The sequence below is a fragment of the Lepidochelys kempii genome, chromosome 11 (genome assembly GCF_965140265.1).
Source record: "Lepidochelys kempii isolate rLepKem1 chromosome 11, rLepKem1.hap2, whole genome shotgun sequence".
Classification (NCBI taxonomy): domain Eukaryota; kingdom Metazoa; phylum Chordata; order Testudines; family Cheloniidae; genus Lepidochelys; species Lepidochelys kempii.
Genome location: NC_133266.1, coordinates 69,614,709 through 69,632,426, shown reverse-complemented (window position 1 = coordinate 69,632,426; position 17,718 = coordinate 69,614,709). Strand labels below are relative to the sequence as shown.

General features: G+C 40.1%; 1 protein-coding gene across 1 annotated transcript in view; it reads right to left on the bottom strand.

Annotated features, from left to right (window-relative positions):
• Nucleotides 1-17,718, bottom strand: part of COL6A3 (collagen type VI alpha 3 chain) — a 109,484-nt gene that overhangs the window by 58,444 nt on the left and 33,322 nt on the right. Inside the window, exons 4-7 of the mRNA XM_073306772.1 lie at nt 13,779-14,381; nt 6,653-7,255; nt 2,778-3,374; nt 1,268-1,834 (exon numbers count right to left, since the gene is read on the bottom strand). Of these exons, the coding sequence (XP_073162873.1) occupies nt 1,268-1,834; nt 2,778-3,374; nt 6,653-7,255; nt 13,779-14,381 (2,370 nt within the window). The remainder of the gene's footprint in view (nt 1-1,267; nt 1,835-2,777; nt 3,375-6,652; nt 7,256-13,778; nt 14,382-17,718) is intronic.

The following is a 17,718-nucleotide window of genomic DNA, read 5'->3' as shown; positions in this document are numbered from 1 at the left end:
CTACTACCGAACAAACTCAGACCAAACTTCAGAACCCTGCTGCAGGCCAACCAGTAAGCACTCATTGCCTGTCAAAGACCGGATAAGGTTCATCTGGCTAGAACCTTCATGGAGGCTTCATGTTAAGTATGTTGCATTTTCCATGTCTCCATCTGCTGGTGGGAGGCCATAATACCCATTGTCTTTGTTGGCAAAGCAGGGATGTTTCACCAAAAAGGCATGTGTTCACAGATGATGTCTGTATGATACCATGCTGTTTAGAATTTTGATGATTGAATTGTTACCCTTTTGTTATCCTTTATTCTAGTTATGTCATTTTAATTTCCTCCTGTTATAATTGCAATTGATTCATAGAATCATAGAATCATAGAATATCAGGGTTGGAAGGGACCCCTGAAGGTCATCTAGTCCAACCCCCTGCTCGAAGCAGGACCAATTCCCAGTTAAATCATCCCAGCCAGGGCTTTGTCAAGCCTGACCTTAAAAACCTCTAAGGAAGGAGATTCTACCACCTCCCTAGGTAACGCATTCAATAGCATTTAATTTACTGGTTGATATCTGGGAGCAACATATAAAAGCTCTTTGTGTTTCATTCAAGGAGAAAGATAGACAAATGAACCTAGGATGGCAAGCAATAGATTTATGCACTGGATTGTCAATTCTGCCATACTCCTCTTTCCTCACACCACTTTCAAGAAAAACAAAATCAGTCTGGAAGAGAAATAGAGACAACCAAGCCCTAATTTGCTCCTTGTAGCCCTAATCCAGCAAAGCACTTAAATCTACTCCTACTGACAGTCTCTTCAGAGAAGAGACTGTCCATTACACCATATTTGCACAGTGCTTAGCACAATGGGGCTGCAGTCTCTGTTGTGGCCTGCAGATTATACTTTATAAATATAAATCATAAACCATAAGGTAGACTTTTTACTTCAATGAGACTGTTTGTGCCTAAAGGAAAGCATGCACTGAAGTGCTTTACTGGGTCAGAGCCTGAATGAAGGAAAAGCAACGTAGACTACCACTTGCTACATAATTATTTTAAACCTCAATCGTACTGGGCCTGAGCCAAAACATGCTGAAGTCAATGGGAGACTTTTCACCAGCTCCAGTGAGCTTTGGATCAGGCCCAGGATCCATTGTTTTGTATGTAGTTTTAATTTATGATTTATAATTTATAATTTTTGCAACATTTTTTTTAGTCCTCTGAAACAAATTTGATACGTTTCAACATTATAAAAACAAAAGAAATGGTGGCTTTCCATACCTGGTCGTTGAATTTCTATGGTTTTCAATAAGTTCACTATCTTCGGTTGTATGTCTCCAATTCTAGGAAGGGAATCGACTTTTAGAATGAACTCTGGAGCATAAACTATCCTTTCTAGTTCTCTGAGATCGGCATTCTTGGCTGCGATAATAAAAGCGACAACACCAATTCCTTTCAGGGCCTCTGCTGGTTGTTCCACGTTGTCAGTAGATCTCCCAGCAGAAAGCAGAACCAAGAACTGAGGAACGCTTTCTTCAATCCTGCTTCCAGCACTCTTCACAAACAGATTCTTCATTGCATAATCCAGTGCAGCCCCCATGTTCAGTTGTTTCCCAGTTTTTATCTTCATTCGTTTCACTTTCTGGAGTATTTCCTGCTTGGATGGGAGTTCATCAAAGGTGAACTCCACCTGGACGTCGTCGCTGTACTGAGCTACAGAGACTCGGATGGCATCTGGCTTCACATTGAGCTCAGAAATAGTTCTGTGCACAAAGTCCCGGACAACAGGGAACTGCCCCAATAGGTTGGCTGAGCCATCAATCATGAATAAAATATCTTGCTTACTCTCTAGAACAAATAGAGAGAAAAAGAAAACAAGATGTTAAAACCTTTTTATGGTTCATCATGGAAACTTTTCTTTTAAGGAGCCGGATATTTAAAATGATTGAGTGATTTTCATTAACTGAAGTATCTAAATGGAAAGGGACACTTAACCTATTTCACTTTGGTCACCTTTTAATTTCATTGACTTTCCAAAGCAAAGTGGAGCATCTGTTATCTATTTGTCAAATTCCTCTTAATTTTCTCATTTCCAAACAAAATAATCTTAATCTTTTTAATAGCCCCTTCTGAACGGAGCCACAATAAAAGAACTCTGGGGGAAATATTTTTATATATCAGGTTAACGTTAAACATGACACAAATATTTTTGGAGATAATGTCAGAGACTTTCATTAACTTTTAACTCACTATCAAGAATAAATTCTATCCTCCTCTACACCTGGACCAGCCCGTTTATTTCAGTGGGGTTGCAACTGAGGGTCGACTCTAGCCTTTTATGTTTGGGGTTTGCTTTTGCCTTGGTTGATCTTTGCTGTTCTGCACTATATTAATCTCTCCATTTCATTTTTTGTGGGGAGCAGTAACCACTCCCTACATGTGAGCTGGTCCATTCAAACACCTATCATAGGCACTAATGTATCCCAAGTGGTCAGGATACAAAGGCTACGGGGACAATTGGGCAGGATATTTGGTACGGTGGTCATAGACCCATTCTGAGCTCCATTTCAGTGCTGACTCAGCAAGGCACTTGAGCAGTTGCTGAACTTTAAGCATGTTAGTGGTGACTTCAGTGGGTCAATAGGTCTACCCACATAAAATTAAATAAAGGGTTAATGCTTTGCTGGATCAGGGCCTTGGACAAATAAGAAGTTGTGCAACATTCAAAGTAAACAATCAAAAGAAACAAGACCAACTTAATACAGTCAACATGAAGAAAGGTAGATATTACCTGAAGGGGCAAGTGGAACTTCTTCCACACCTCCACTAACATATGTTGTTAAAGGATTAATTAACTCCTGTGGTAAAGCTGCCAAAGAACTGAAATCATCCACAAAATACACCATTCTTGGATTAAATGCCATCTGCTCAAGTTCTGCCTTATCAGCATTTCTAACTCCAACACAAAACGTCAGCACTCCAGCCCGAGCTAATGCATTGGACGCTTGTCTGACTGCGTCAGCAGACTGCCCTGCTACAAGCAGGACCAGGACCTGTGGAACTTGTTCATCTATTCTGCTCCCAGCAGCTTCAATGAAGTGATTCGTAAGGACAAAGTCTAGTGCCGAGCCAGTATTCAGCACTGATCCCCCTCTAGGGAACAACTGCCTCAGGCGAGTAATGATCTCTGCCTTGGTTGGGAATGAGTTTAAAAAGAATTCAGTTGTAGGAGTGTCACTAAACTGTACTAGGCCAACGCGTACATTGTCATTTCCAACATCAAGGTCGTTAACTAGGCTCACAACAAAGTCGCGTACAAATGGGAAGTAGGCATTTCCAACGTTGAGTGATCCATCCAAAAGAAAGATGATATCCCTTTTGCTTTGAACTGCAGTGGAGCACAGAAAATAATGTGAGACATCATAGAAAACATACCAGTATTTGTCATGTGTGCATACAGTATGCACTGTACACACATGTATACCTTGTTAGAGAGAAGGGGGGAGTAGGAGAGAGAGAGAGAGAGAGAAGTGAAGAGAGAGTTTCCAAGAGAGTAACAGCACAAAGATTCTGTGAAGTTATTGGATGTTTTGTTTTTGACTTGTGCTGCAAACAGTATTTGAATGGCTACTGTTTAGAAATGGAGCCTCGTCCTTGTCTGCTGCATAGAAAATGCATATTATTACTAATGCCAATCAGAATGGTTATGTATTCTGTAGTTACTGTGGGTCAGAACCTCAGCTGGTGTAAACTGGTTTCATTGACTTTAATAGAGAAACACTAATGTACACCAGATAAGAATCTGACTCTCTGCAGTTAGTCTCCATTTACACTGGTGTGAGATAATATTTAATTAAAACTTTGGGGCTTCTATTAACACCTTATAGAAAATATGAGCTCAGTAGTCTGTAAAATACACTGTGATCTGAATCATGGTCAAATATAGTGAAACCAGTACCAGAGACCATCCTTATGAGACAATCTCCCATTCCAAGTGACTGCCCCCAAAGCATAGTGAGCCAGATTCTGCTCTCAGTGTAAATCTGAGGTAACTCCAGGCTCTAGTAAATCTGAGGTAACGCCAGGCTCTGGTACTAGAGCACCTGTCTTAAGTAACCAGTTTCGGCTGGTATTTTGAGTGGTCACCTTAAATATCTTTCACTGTATGTTGTGTTTTTAAGTAGGTGTTACTCGTGGCTGTATTGGGGTGACTATGTAAGGTGCTTGTGTATCTCCACCCTCCTTAGCTGCAGAACGGCAGATTTGCATTTTGCTGTCAGTGACTGAGAGGAACTTCCCTCTTTGGGGATGCACTGCCTGATCCTGCACCCCTTGCTTAGGTCCCAATTCCGGCCCCTCGTATTGATGTTGCATAGTACCTGGCCCAGCCATGGTCCCCTGCAGCATGGAGAAAGGTGGCATCAGAGCCACAGAGCCAGCTCAATCCCACTAGAGAATTCGCCCTACATCAGCATTAGGGCCTTTTTGCTCTGGAGAGGTGCAGCAAACGGCAGGATCTGGGCCAAAATGTCACAGCTTTAAAATAGTATCTCAGCCCCTTAGATAGTGCTAAATCCCACTGGAACACTTAGGGTAAAATACTGGCCCTGTTGATGTTAATGGCAAAGCTCCCGTTGACTTCCATAGGGTTGGGATTTCACCCTTGGAATCTCCCTTTTCCAGTTCCCGCTTCTAGTCCTTAAAAGGTCCTGTGATATCAGACTTTAAAATCATAAACATCCCTATCTGCTGAAAAGCTGCCGTTGCTTCCGGAACAAATCTGGGCCTCTACCTGGGATCAGTTTGGGGGGAAATTCCACTTTTAGGGGGATGCAGGAGCCAACTTTTCTCTTGTAGGTTGGTTTAAAAAACTAAGTCTCGTGTTTGAAGCTGCTGAGGGGTTTGAAATGTTAGGGGAAGTCCCCGGGAGATAGACTAGTGGGCTGGAGACGTGGTCCTATGTTTGAGATAAACTGCATAGGAATGCAACGGATTTATCACTTGCCAATGCAATTTATAGCATGCCTCTGCAATTGATCATATGGATGCCAACTCCACATACATATATAGGCATGTATGTAGATACATTCCTCTATTCTTTCTATAGGGCCCTAGTAACAGGGCATTAAAAATCAAAAGGGCAAAATTGGTCCCTTTGGAATGAAATGATTTCTGCCAAATCATATAGATTAAGTTGCTCTTCTCTGTTCTCATCTGTGGTCACCATTCAAGGCCTTGATGCGAGCTAATATCCTTAGATAATCTACCAGAGTGTCATACTCAGTAATACTATTTGTAATGGGCTGTTGCAAGGGAACATTTACTTGCATATAGTGTTTCTTTATGGCTTTGTTTATGACAGAGACAGAGAGACAAAGAGGGAAGCTACATTTATAAGTTTTAAAGAACAAAAAGTTTAAGGACATTTTTACTTGGCGTTTTGAAATAAAAATGTCAGGGTTGACATGTAGCCATGCAAAACTGTATTAGCAGGAAACACATTTTGAAAAAGCTTGTTAAATGATAGATTCTTTTCCCGTGATATTCATCTTAATTAAGGACCAGTGCAGGCAAACTGATTTATAAAATGGCAACTCTCCGTAGGGAGCAGTCATTGTGTTTTGAAAGGATTCTTAAAACCATACAGGTTTTCTGCACCCTGGGTTATCATTTTAGTAACTTGAAGAAACTAGAAAATGATACAGTCATGATCGAATTTCACTTCAGTCAATGGGAATCTCTCTAGTGACCTTAATGGGAACTGAAGGGGGGCCTTAATTGTCTCATGTTTTCATGACATGGGACTGAAATGTGAGTTTAGAACATGACCCTCTGTATTTTATTATAAGAATCCAGCCTCACACTTGTCCAAAGGTGAAAAGTCCTGAGGAGACCCTTAGTACAAAATCTTTAGGCAGAAAAATCATCTATTGAAATACATGGGAAACTGGTTCAGATGCCATTACTCAGGTTACTGTGTAAGGGTCTCATCCAAAGCCTATAGAAGTCAATGGAAAGAAACCGTTGACTTCAATGGTCTTTGGGTCACACTCTAAATGGACACAACCAATTCTAGACTAGTTTTATACTCAGTTAGTTTTATAGATAGGTGGATAATGAGAATTTTTTCTGCACATTTGAATTTGAAAGTGAATTAGAAGTCCTCAATGTTCACAAACTTTTCAGGGTCACTTTCTCTGAACGTATGAATGGTCAAGCTTTATCATCAAACTTACAGTACTTTCAAATAGAATTATTAAGCTTGCATGATCGATCGAATATCCACTGAAAGCAAATTTCAAATTGTATATTTGATTGTAGTATTCAAAATTTGCTCGATGGTGATTAGTAACACAAATCATCTCATCAGAGATCAGAAACAATACCATGTGACTTACATAATTAACCAGAATAGCATGAATTTTGAAGTTAAGGTTCTAAATATTTACGACAAATATGTGGGAAGGGCAAATTTACAAAGACCTCAAGTAACAAATGCATTAAAGAATTTAACAATCTGTTCATGAACATTCTGCAAATGGAAAAGAGGCAACATTTAACTGAACTAAATATCCATTATGGACAATTCATTCATCTCTACTAGGTACAAAATAAGAAGTGAGAACTATGTCAGCTACATCTCCTTTGATAAATGTGTATGGTTACCTGGTGGTATTTCTTGAATAACTACTTCTCCAGAGAGTGTTCTTATAGGTGTCAGCACTTCAGGGAGAATGCCTTGCAAAGCTGGGGTACTGAAGCTAGCTGAAGTGAACGCAAAGTTTGCTTCCTGGGCAATTGCTTGAAGTTCCGACTGAACTGCGTTTTTGGACCCGATGGTGAGAACCACAATTCCATTCCGTTTAATCTCTGCTGCTGGTTGGGAAACATCATCTGTGGACTTACCACCAGTAATGAGCACCAGCATGGGCAGAACACCTTCGTCACTCCTGTACCCTGCAGAACTGGTGAAGAAGTTTTTCCTAACAAAGTCCAATGCCAAACCTGTATTGAGTTTCGTACCACCGATTAACTTCAATTTCCTTACAGCACTGATGACCTCTTTTTTATTCTGACTGGCACTAAAATAGAACTCTGGTTTCACAGTATCTGCATATTGTGCCACAGCGACTTGGATAAGGTCTGGTCCAATTTCCAGCCTTTGGATGATTTTGGCAATGAAATCACGGATTGCACCAAACTGGGAAGGTCCCAATGCAGTTGTGCCATCTACCAGGAAGACTATGTCCTTCTTGTTCACTTCAACAACTGCAATTAACAATATACATATATATTGTCAGTGGAAGTGCTCAATCAACAGTGCTTATCAATGCAACATCAAGAATTGAACGGGCTACATGACTTCTTGTTTGCTTGAAGTAAGTGTTACTGTTATTTTACATGCCTCTTATGGGTACTTTGGTTTTGTGCCATGAACTTCACCTTTACAGTGCTTCCTTTCAGAATATTTTCCCCTTTTCTAGTGTGGGATTACATTGAATTCCACTATAAAATATGATTTATTATAACAATGTCTCTTTCTAAATCATGGGGAAAAGTTAGAAAATGTCAAAGGCTAATCATAATAACACTGGAAATTTCATAGGGTATTCTAGCACAGAAAAAAAACACACAAATGAAAAATCTTCATACTCTTCAACGGGCTAGAACATCAGTTGACATAAACTGGTGTATTCCTATTGGCTTCAGCGGAGGCATGCTAATTTACATCATCTAGTCCCATGTGTCTCAAAATGATTACGCTCACAAAAGCAATTAAGTAAAGAACAGTTCCCACTTATTCCACATACCTGTTCCCTGTGTGTCTTCATGTCCTGTCTGTGTCCTTAGCTAATAAAACAAGTTATTACTGTTCTTCGCTCAACACAGCCAGCCCCGCTATGGAAGAGTGAGCTGGAGTCTATTCTGGCTCAACAAAATTGTTGACTAAATTTTAACTGCCAAATCTTTATAGGGATGTTGATGTAAGAAGTAGAAAGAACACAACTGGATTTTCAAATTCCCAGTTGAGTCTGAAGGGCTGGTAATTAGAAATAAAGTTGGTTGTGCCATACTGGCATCAAAATGCCATTATATTTAACACAGGAAATGTGGGCACTAGATAAATAAATATTAACATGGTTAATAGGTATTAGGATAAAATATGATGATATGTAGACACTATCATAAATATATATTTATTGCGTCATTTGTGCATGTGAATATTGCGCAATCTTGATTTAACTTTCAGCACTATTATCCTAGAAGACATAATAAGAAAATCAACAATTATACGATGGGGAGAGGGTCCACATCTTCGCTTTCCACATACAGCCTTAACTGAAACTTCTTTTTACAAATCCATTGCTTCTCTTGGTGACAGTGAAAAGCAATTTATACAGGAGCACTGGAGCACTTTTTTCCAGTTGTTTTTTTTTAATGACAGTGGCCAAGATATTCAAAAGTGACTAGGGATTTTGAGGGCTTTAATTTCGGGTTCCCAACTTAAGAGTCCTTATAATGGCTGGATTTTCCAAAAAAGGGCTGGAAGCCAGACTCCTCTACGGGGTCTCAAGTTGGGCACCCAAAAACAGAGGCATTCAAAATCACCAGTCACTTTTGAAAACCTTGCCCAGCTTGTTTTGTATGTTTTAGGCTAATTAAGAATGAAGGGTACAAGAAAAGTACAGTATTACAATACTGTCTATAATGTGGCTGGCCGGTGAAAAGTAATGTGCCATCTTAAAATACTCTTAGGAGTTTGATGCTCTTATGGGGCAAAATCCGTAATCGGGGCCTTTGCTGTGATCAGCCTCTGCGCTGGAGCAGAAGGCCTAAAAAGCAGTGGAGTTGATGCACTGGCAGGCAGGCTGTGGGAAGGCTGTTATAGGGATTCAATATTCCATGCGCACAATACAGCCAAGGTTGCCGGAGTCCTGTCTGTGGCAGCATGCGCCGGGCCTTTGGCCAGTAGTTCAGGACTATGTTGTACTTGTAGACCAAGAGTGCTGAGTAGTGGGAGTACAGACGTAACAGCTGTCAGGATATAGATATTCAGGCCTGTCTGCAAAGGCCTGTACTTTAAGAATTTAGGGGTATTCTTATCACTTGGCTAGTTCTAGAGGTATAAAAGAAAGGATCAAAATCACTGTCTGCTGGTGTAAGGGCCTTCTCTTACTGGGACAGTTCGAGGACCTGTTCTTAGGCTAAGGCCTTTGGCTAAGCAGCAGAGGCAGCCATAAGCTGGGAAGCGAACAGTCACATCCTCACATTCCAAACTAGTCACATTGAAATAAGGTGCTATTGGGCTGTCAGGCACTATCAGGACAGGATTGTATTCCTATCACCTCCAGAGAAAGGGAAGTGCCTAGAAAATGTAAAAGGAAACTTAGTTTGATAGCATCCTGTCTGGCAAGAACTCACTTATCAATAGCTGGGATGTGAAATCCTCACTTCTGTATTGTTTTGTCATTATAGTTCCCACTTTGCTATTGTTTGTCTGTATAATCTCTGTCTGGTTCTGTGATTGTTCCTGTCTGCTGTATAATTAATTTTGCTGGGTGTAAACTAATTAAGGTGGTGGGATATAATTGGTTAGCTAATCATGTTACAATATGTTAGGATTGGTTAATTAAATTTCAGTAGAATGATTGGTTAAGGTATAGCTAAGAATAATACTATATAAATTAGGGGCAAACAGGAAGTAAGTTGGGATTCAAAAATAAGGAAAAAGGAACTTGTATTTAAGCTTGCTGGAAGTTCACCCCAATAAACATCGAATTGTTTGCACCTTCGAACTTCAGGTATTGTTACTCTCTGTTCATGCGAGAAGGACCAGGGAAGTGGGAGAGTGAAGAAATAAGCTCTCTAACAACAGCCTCTACTACAGCTCATGGGTGGTAGTAGCAATTCTTCTACGCCATTAGTGTGGTGGGAGGAAATGGCAGTCCTTGAGCCCATCAGCGAGCCCCTGCCTGTTTATTCTGGTGTTCAATAAGACTAGTGTTTGGCCTCATGCCTTTTCTCAGGCAAAAGCCCTACTGGCTTCAAAGACTCCAGCTGGCGTTTTGCTTGTCTAAGGACTGCATAACTTGTCCTACGTTAAAGGTTAAAGCCAAGGTTCTGCCCACAACCTGCTCCCAGATGGGAGCAAGCAGGTGAATAGCTTTATTCCTGTGCCCCTGGACCCAAAGTCCAGGCAGCTCATATTAGGGGGATGCAGGAATTCTTACTCCATCTATGCCAGTGGATAATCCAAGTCACAATCTAGTTCTAACTGCCTAGACTTCCCAGTTTAAAAGGATGTTATTAACGTAAGCTGCCAAAGTTAAGCTATTCACATACCATTAATTAGTGGTTTAACCTCAGCCACTTTCCAGAACCTTGAATAGTTTCCAAACCCTTCCAATATTTGTTCCCCCAGCAGCCAGTTTTGCTCCTCATCAGTTTCCCACTGGAGAGGGGTGCCAGGCACAAAGCCAGAGATTTGGATGTAGGAAGGATGCCAGCTTAATAAAAAGGCTTGTTAAAACACTGATTTGTGTCCGCCAGAAAGATGCCAAAAAATATCCTCTGGGCTTGTGAGAAGCTAGATATCCAAACATGGAGGCCCTGGGTCTTTTTTTTAACTTTATATAGAAGTTAGTGTGAATCATCCAAAGAGTTTGGCAGGCACAAAAGTGACCAATAAGGCATAAGTCTTTGTTAATAAATATGATTGCCATGGTCAAATTATACACTATATTTCCTCATATAACAGGAATGCAGGAACTGCAACCAACCTACCACCCCTCCACCACCACCCCCCAAAAAAGCAACCCACTTCACCACCGTACCACTTTCAATGGACAAGATTAAGACAAAACCATTTCTTCCTGATTATTTCGGGGAGGTTAGACTCTTAAAGTCTGATCCAGAGACCACTGAAGCCAGTGGAAACACTCCCCCTGATTTCAATGGGCTTTGCATCAGGCCATTAGGACCTGACTCTGAAAAATGACGAGCACTCCTCCAAAGGGCTTCCTCAACTGTGGGAGTTAGGGGCCTAGCTACCTATGACATCTAGGCCTCAGTGCTTCACAGAGGTGTTTAGAACCTTGCAGGAATGAGTTCTCATAGCTTGCGCTGACCTGTAGAATATACAATCTGTACATTGTGGGTAAAATTTCAAAGGCACAAATGGGAATTAGGTGCCCAAATCCCATTGAATTTCAGTGCCTAACTCCCATAGGCACTTTTGAAAATTCCAGTCTCTCCCTCCCTCTCTCCATATATATAGACACACATATATTCCAGTTGTTGTATAATGTTTCAGACTGATACTTCTTCAAATGAGCTGTTCTGTAAATAGAAAATATACAAGTAGAAACAGAATGAACGACAACCCTTGCAGTATTGCGAGGTCTGAACTTTACACTCGTAGCAGTCTCTGAGTAGAATGTTTTAAAAAAAAACTTTCCCATATAAATATCAAAGAACTGGAAAAAAGTTCTAAACTCAGATCCCACAGCTGCAAGGCCCCCATGCACAGATGAGCTGTGAACTGGGTCCTTTGGGCTTGATTTTCATGGGTTTTGGAATGGCCGCTTTTAGCTAAACAAGAATAAACTGCCCCAATTAAATTTTGAAACCAGGCCAGATGGTTAGATAAAAAAACTACCATGAGTGAAAATTACATGCATTTACCAATGGATGAATGGAGCCCATGTGGGAAGATAAGGTATTGGGCCAAATTCTGCCCTTGGCTATACCCATGCAACTCCAATGATAGTTCAGAATGTAATTGACCGAAACATTTTGGGATGATGTTTTCAAATGCCTACGCAGTGGGTGAACCATACAAAATGTACCATAGTCCATACTGGCCTTTGGATCCAGAAAGGGTTTCTTGTGTATATCAGCTGGGTAATGACATGTACAAATGTGGGGAAGGATAGCTTGGTGGTTTGATCATTGGCCTGCTAAACCCAGGGTTGTGAGTTCAATCCTTGAGAGGGCCAAAATTGGGGATTGGTTCTGCTTTGAGCAGGGGGTTGGACTAGATGATCTCCTAAGGTCCTGTCCAACCCTGATATTCTATGATTCTATTAAATGGATATCTTCATGTATCCAAAGAGGAGCATCAGCTGAATGGATGCATGCACATTTCGGAAGGCTCACTCAACCACAGGGGGCCTTTGAAAATATGGCACTTCATGTTTATTATGGTAACCATATATTACTGAATTTAACTTAATTAATGCAATTATAAAATGACAGTACTGAGGGATCCTAATTACCTGCATGTTCCAGAAAATTCATGTGTTAAATATTAACTCCAGCACAGGTATGTTTTATTTCAGGGACATGTCACTGGATATATTCACACAGAATATCAGAGTTGGAAGGGACCTCAGGAGGTCATCTCGTCCAACCCTCTGCTCAAAGCAGAACCAATCCCCAATTTTTGCCCCAGATCCCTAAATGGTCCCCTCAAGGATTGAACTCACAAGGCTGGGTTTAGCAGGCCAATGCTCAAACCACTGAGCTATCCCTCCCCCCTTTATGAATTATGTTACAATAACCCAGTTAATGCTGCTGAGTAATAAATAGATTGGTATGTTACTTTAAATCTTCATTGCCATTAAACTGAGAAGGGACACTTCAGTGATTTGCTTTCACTGCCTCCATGTAAAGCTGCAAACCAACTCAGCTACAGTAATTAAGGATAAATTATGCTAATAGGATAGGGATTGCCTCTAAAAATAATTGAGGGTTGCTTTTTTAAAAAAAAATTAAGGTCAATGTAATGGTACCCTCTAATGCAACTTTCTTCCTCATCCCTGTACAGATGGTCTGTACAACATCTGTGTTCTACTTAAGTTGTGCCACTTACGTCTTCCAAATACGGGACTTAAGTAGTGCCTAGGCCTTGAACTAGCCCTTTGCCCAGGAATGAATTTTACCCTTAGGGTAGAAATCTGACATACTAGGGCTGGGCATGAGCTAGGGCTGGTTGACGTTTTCCATCAAAACATTTTTCAGTGGAAAACTGGTTTTGACTAAATGAAAATGTTTGCCAAAAATTTCTGCTTTCCTCTGAAAATTTCTGCTTTCCTCTGCCTTGTCAGAAAACCAAAACACTAAAAAAAAGAAAAAAAAATCTGGTCTCTGCTGAAACATTTCAGTTTTCAATTACTGAAAAGAAAAAAAAAACATTTTTTGGCTTCTTTGTTTGTTTTTGGTGAAAAATCAACATTTTCAGGAGGGAAAAAAAATTCCAACTAGCTCCCCGCTGAACCCAAATTGGCTCTGAACATCCTCTCACCATAGTAGTTGTTCAAAACCTAGCTCTGGATATGAAAGCTGCACGTTGGGGCCCACCCTACTAGTTACTTCTTAGCTAATGGCTAAGAATGATTAATCCCAATCTGCAGTCATATCATTGTCTATAGCACTGGATAGTCCTCATCTGAATTTTACATCTGTTAACTTCCCTGACCAAATGCCACACTTAAGCCTTCTATTGAAGCTTTATAGCAACATATGTTGTAAGTTTGAATGACACAAGCGTTCTTCAGAGACTGACAAATCAGAGGAGTTCACATCTGGTTTTTTATACCCTGCTTATTTTGTTTAAAACTGCTGTTGTGATAGTATGAGGTCAAAGCATCGCCTGCTGGGCTAATGCGTTTCCTCAAAGTAGCCCCGTGTCTTCTCTTTTCTCTCTCAGAGAACATACCAGAGATGTGTTTTAAACATGCAAGAGGCCATTCATTCAATGAAATACAACATTCTATAAATGCATACATACCTTCTGTAACAAAGGTTGGGGCATTTAACAAAATGAGTCTTTGGGCCACTCCAACAATGTTTGGCAGTAAGAGTTCCTGAAGATCAGCAAGGTTACGAATATCCAGGGCAGTAAATGTGAAGCTTCCATCAGTAGCAATCTGCTGAAGCTCTGCACTGTCAGCATTCAGGACCCCAATACTAAATGAAAATATACTAGCTTGCTTCACTGCTAACACTGCCTCTCGAATATCATCACTAGACTCTCCGCCACTTATCAGCACTAAAACCTGAGGCACGCCTTCCTCTATTCTGCTGCCTCCTGCCCGTGTGAAGTGGTTCTCCACCACAGATTCGAGTGCTGCACCAATGTTAGCTTCCTCACCACCAAGGAAACTAAGTGCCTTCACTGCATTCAGAACATCAGCTTTTGTGGAGTAGCGGTTCAAAGAGAACTCAGTTCTGGGCTGGTCACTATACTGCACCACCCCAATGTGTATCTGCTGAGTTCCAACTGAGAGTCTTTCAATGAAATTTACAAGGAAATCACGTATGGCTGGGAAATTGACACTTCCGATGTTGTTTGATCCATCAATAAGGAAAATAAGGTCAGCAGATTCTTGCGCTTTAAAAAAAGAAATGCAAAAGGTGAAAGCATTAAAACAAGTAATTACATGCAGTTGTACACTGTTCTGACATGTTTCTTTGGAAAACAGCAAGAAACACGAAAATGGGAAAACAAAACACACGTTTACTGAGGACAGTGACATTTGCCTCTTAGTTCTGCATTCTGATTGAATATGAGTTAACAGACCAAATATCTGTTTCATGAGACAAAATAATATTTTGAAAGAATCTAAATTCATTTTTACAGTTAAATACCAGGACAATATTTTTACTGGGGGGAAAACTCTAGAGCTTACAATTTTGTGAAATCTAGATAATTTCTGTGGAAGCGAATTGTCTAAATATTTACAGAAGTTAGGAGACCCAAAAGAACTAAACAGATTTATACATAAACACACATTTGCGCAGTCAGTGGAAATGTGAGCATAATTTGTAATCACAGTTAAATTCAGGGGAAGTTATCTCATTGCACTTTTTTCAAGACAAAATGTAACTGCTATGCTGTAAAATTACATTCACAGCTGGTATGCTTTTTTTATATGGAAAGTTTCAGCCTCTATTTGGAAATCTGCTGTGTTGTATGTTTGAAATGTTGGCTGAACATATTGTTTTTTTCACACTGAGTGACCAGTATCTAAAATGTGTTTGTAGAACAACAATAAAGAAGGCCGTACGAGTGACTGTGTATTTCATTTTAGAACGTTATTCTCAGTTGTCCAGTCCATGCACAATATTAGTGGGACAGATTTATCGTTACAGGTACAATAACTATGCAGATAAAGACCACAAATAAATGTGCTTGTATTTGTGGTTTTGTACAAACACAGAACCTTGCATTGGTTACCAATGTAAGTATCTGGTTTTGTATTTTTGCATGACCACTGGATATTCAATCAAATAATGCAGAATCATGTTAAAACAGGCTGATGAAACCAGTCATGACATAATTATCCAACCTTACTTATAACCTGGATGGCCACCAACACCATACATGAATATGTACATCTAATGAATTATGAATTGGAAAAAGAGGCAGGACCTCTTTTTGTTCAGGACTTACCAAAGCAGACTAAGCATTTCCTAAACAGTCTGTTCTTCCCTCCTTGTGCTCACCAGCGTCAATGGGAGTTGTACAAATGAAGGAAGGGCAGAATATACCCCAAAGTGGACTCGGATGTTTCCACGATACAACTAAGCAATCTTGAAGCCATTAATAAATAACTGACAAGTTGATTTTGGAAATCTTCTTTGACTCTAAGCTTTAAAGCACCTAAGGTGAAATCTTGGTTCTACTGAAGTCAATGGCAAAACTCCCAGTAACTTGGATGGGGTCAGCATTTCACCTCTGGTCTTTGCCAGGAGCCACTTTTGCAAAATACCATCAAATGATGCAACTATGCGATTCGTATGGTACAGTAAAAGGCCCTAGTCCTTTACCTATCTCATGAGCCATTTCAGTCCCCATAAACAATGCCAACAAAAGACCTTAGCTATGGTTAAGAACGACTAAGGGCTCGGAGATTTAGTCAAAAGCTATGAAAGTCCTTAACTTCTAATTTAATTGATCATTTCAGACTGTGATGTACTCAGCCCACAAAACAATAAAAAAGCAGAGGAAATATCTTGAACAGTACATGGCTTTGTTTATATCTGTTTCATGTGTCCTGGCTCTCTTTTTAATAGCGGTATTTAATTTATTGACCGTTGTTTCGATTGTGATCATCATCATAGTATGAGTAGCTCCTGTGCAGGAGGAAACAGGAATACAATGTATGCAAACGTTGGATAATTTGTCATCACTGTAAAAACCTTGTATTTACGAACACACTGATGGAACAAGCCAGTGATGGAGGACAAATGAAAGCATGCTTGTTACACTATTAAGCAAAGAGTGTCAGATTAGACAGACAGCTAAGATTTAATGTAGGCATCAGGGCAAATTCAAGGCTGACTTTCCTATTCACTCTAGTCCACTCTGTGGCTGTCAAAGTTTGTGTTTTCTAGAGTGCAAATACAAGATCTGTTTTTCCTCTTACGCTTCTGGTTCATGTATTATAATGCCCATGGCATTTTTAGGTGGAGAAGATTACAAAAAAGGGCTACATGGAATCACAAGATAAAATGAATGAAAGTCAATTACCAGCTAAATGAATGGCACCAAAGTCAATTACCAGCTAAATGAATGGCACCATAAAGTCATCTTAGACAGATGATCAGCTTGGGCTATGTCCCAATATCATCCAGCATTGATCATCAGCCGCACCATTACTTTTATTATAATTTATATATAGGCTGTGTAAATCACACAGTGACAAAATGCAGCTTATGTACTAATGTTACCTTTCATTTTATTTGTGGAAAAATAACACTCGCCAAAATTATTATTGAAGGGACGTAACCTCAGAAATACTCCTTCACAGAAATAAACATGTATTTTGGGCTTTAAAATATTTTCTTCTATAAAAATGTCCATAAGCCAATAGGGAATTTGATACATTAGTCTGGTTACATGTCAAGATGTTTCATATCACCAGCCCAATCCTCCACACATTAAGGCAATGGCAAAATGCAAATTGTCTTCAATAGGAGTTGGATTTGGCCTTTAGTGGCAAAAATATTGAACTCTCTATAGAGTGCAATCAGAGCGTCAGGTATCACAGTTATTTCATATATTGAAAAAAATCCATTGTCTATAACTGAGAAAGCTTAGCTCACTGATGGAAAAAAGTTTAATTTTCCCATGGATTGCAAATGATCTGTCTATTTGCCCCGTCAAATTCTTAGCAAAACAATAGGCCTGTGCTCACGCATTTTTGTGCAAAGTATCATGCAATGATGGATAGCAACTGGTGGGATTGAAATGAGAGGTTAATTAGACAAGACGGAATGAGTGGATTAATGTTATATCTTGTATATCGCTATTGTCTTACATTACCCAAATGCTATTGATGTTTAGATGGAGTCTCAGGAATAAAACCAAAGGTTTGAACACTCGGCCTTATTATGTGAAATGTACAGTCATTTTCCAACTTCATAATTGCATAAAGAGGCAAAATTGTCTCATTAATTGGCCTGGTTCTGCCCTCACTTGCATCCAGGGCAGCACCGGAGAAGTCAGGGGGGTCCATCTTCTTTTACAAGATGGTCCTACTGCTCTAGCTCTCTACTGCAGCACTGCACAGGGGATTACCAACTTGCCCGCCTTCTTTGATCAGACTGAGCAGAACAGAAGAAAAGCTGCCACTATCCTAGAGTGGGAATGGGAAGTCGAAATTTCTGGAGCCTGGTCTCGCCACAACTGTTACCAAGCAGGGAGCCAACAGGAGGAAGGAGCC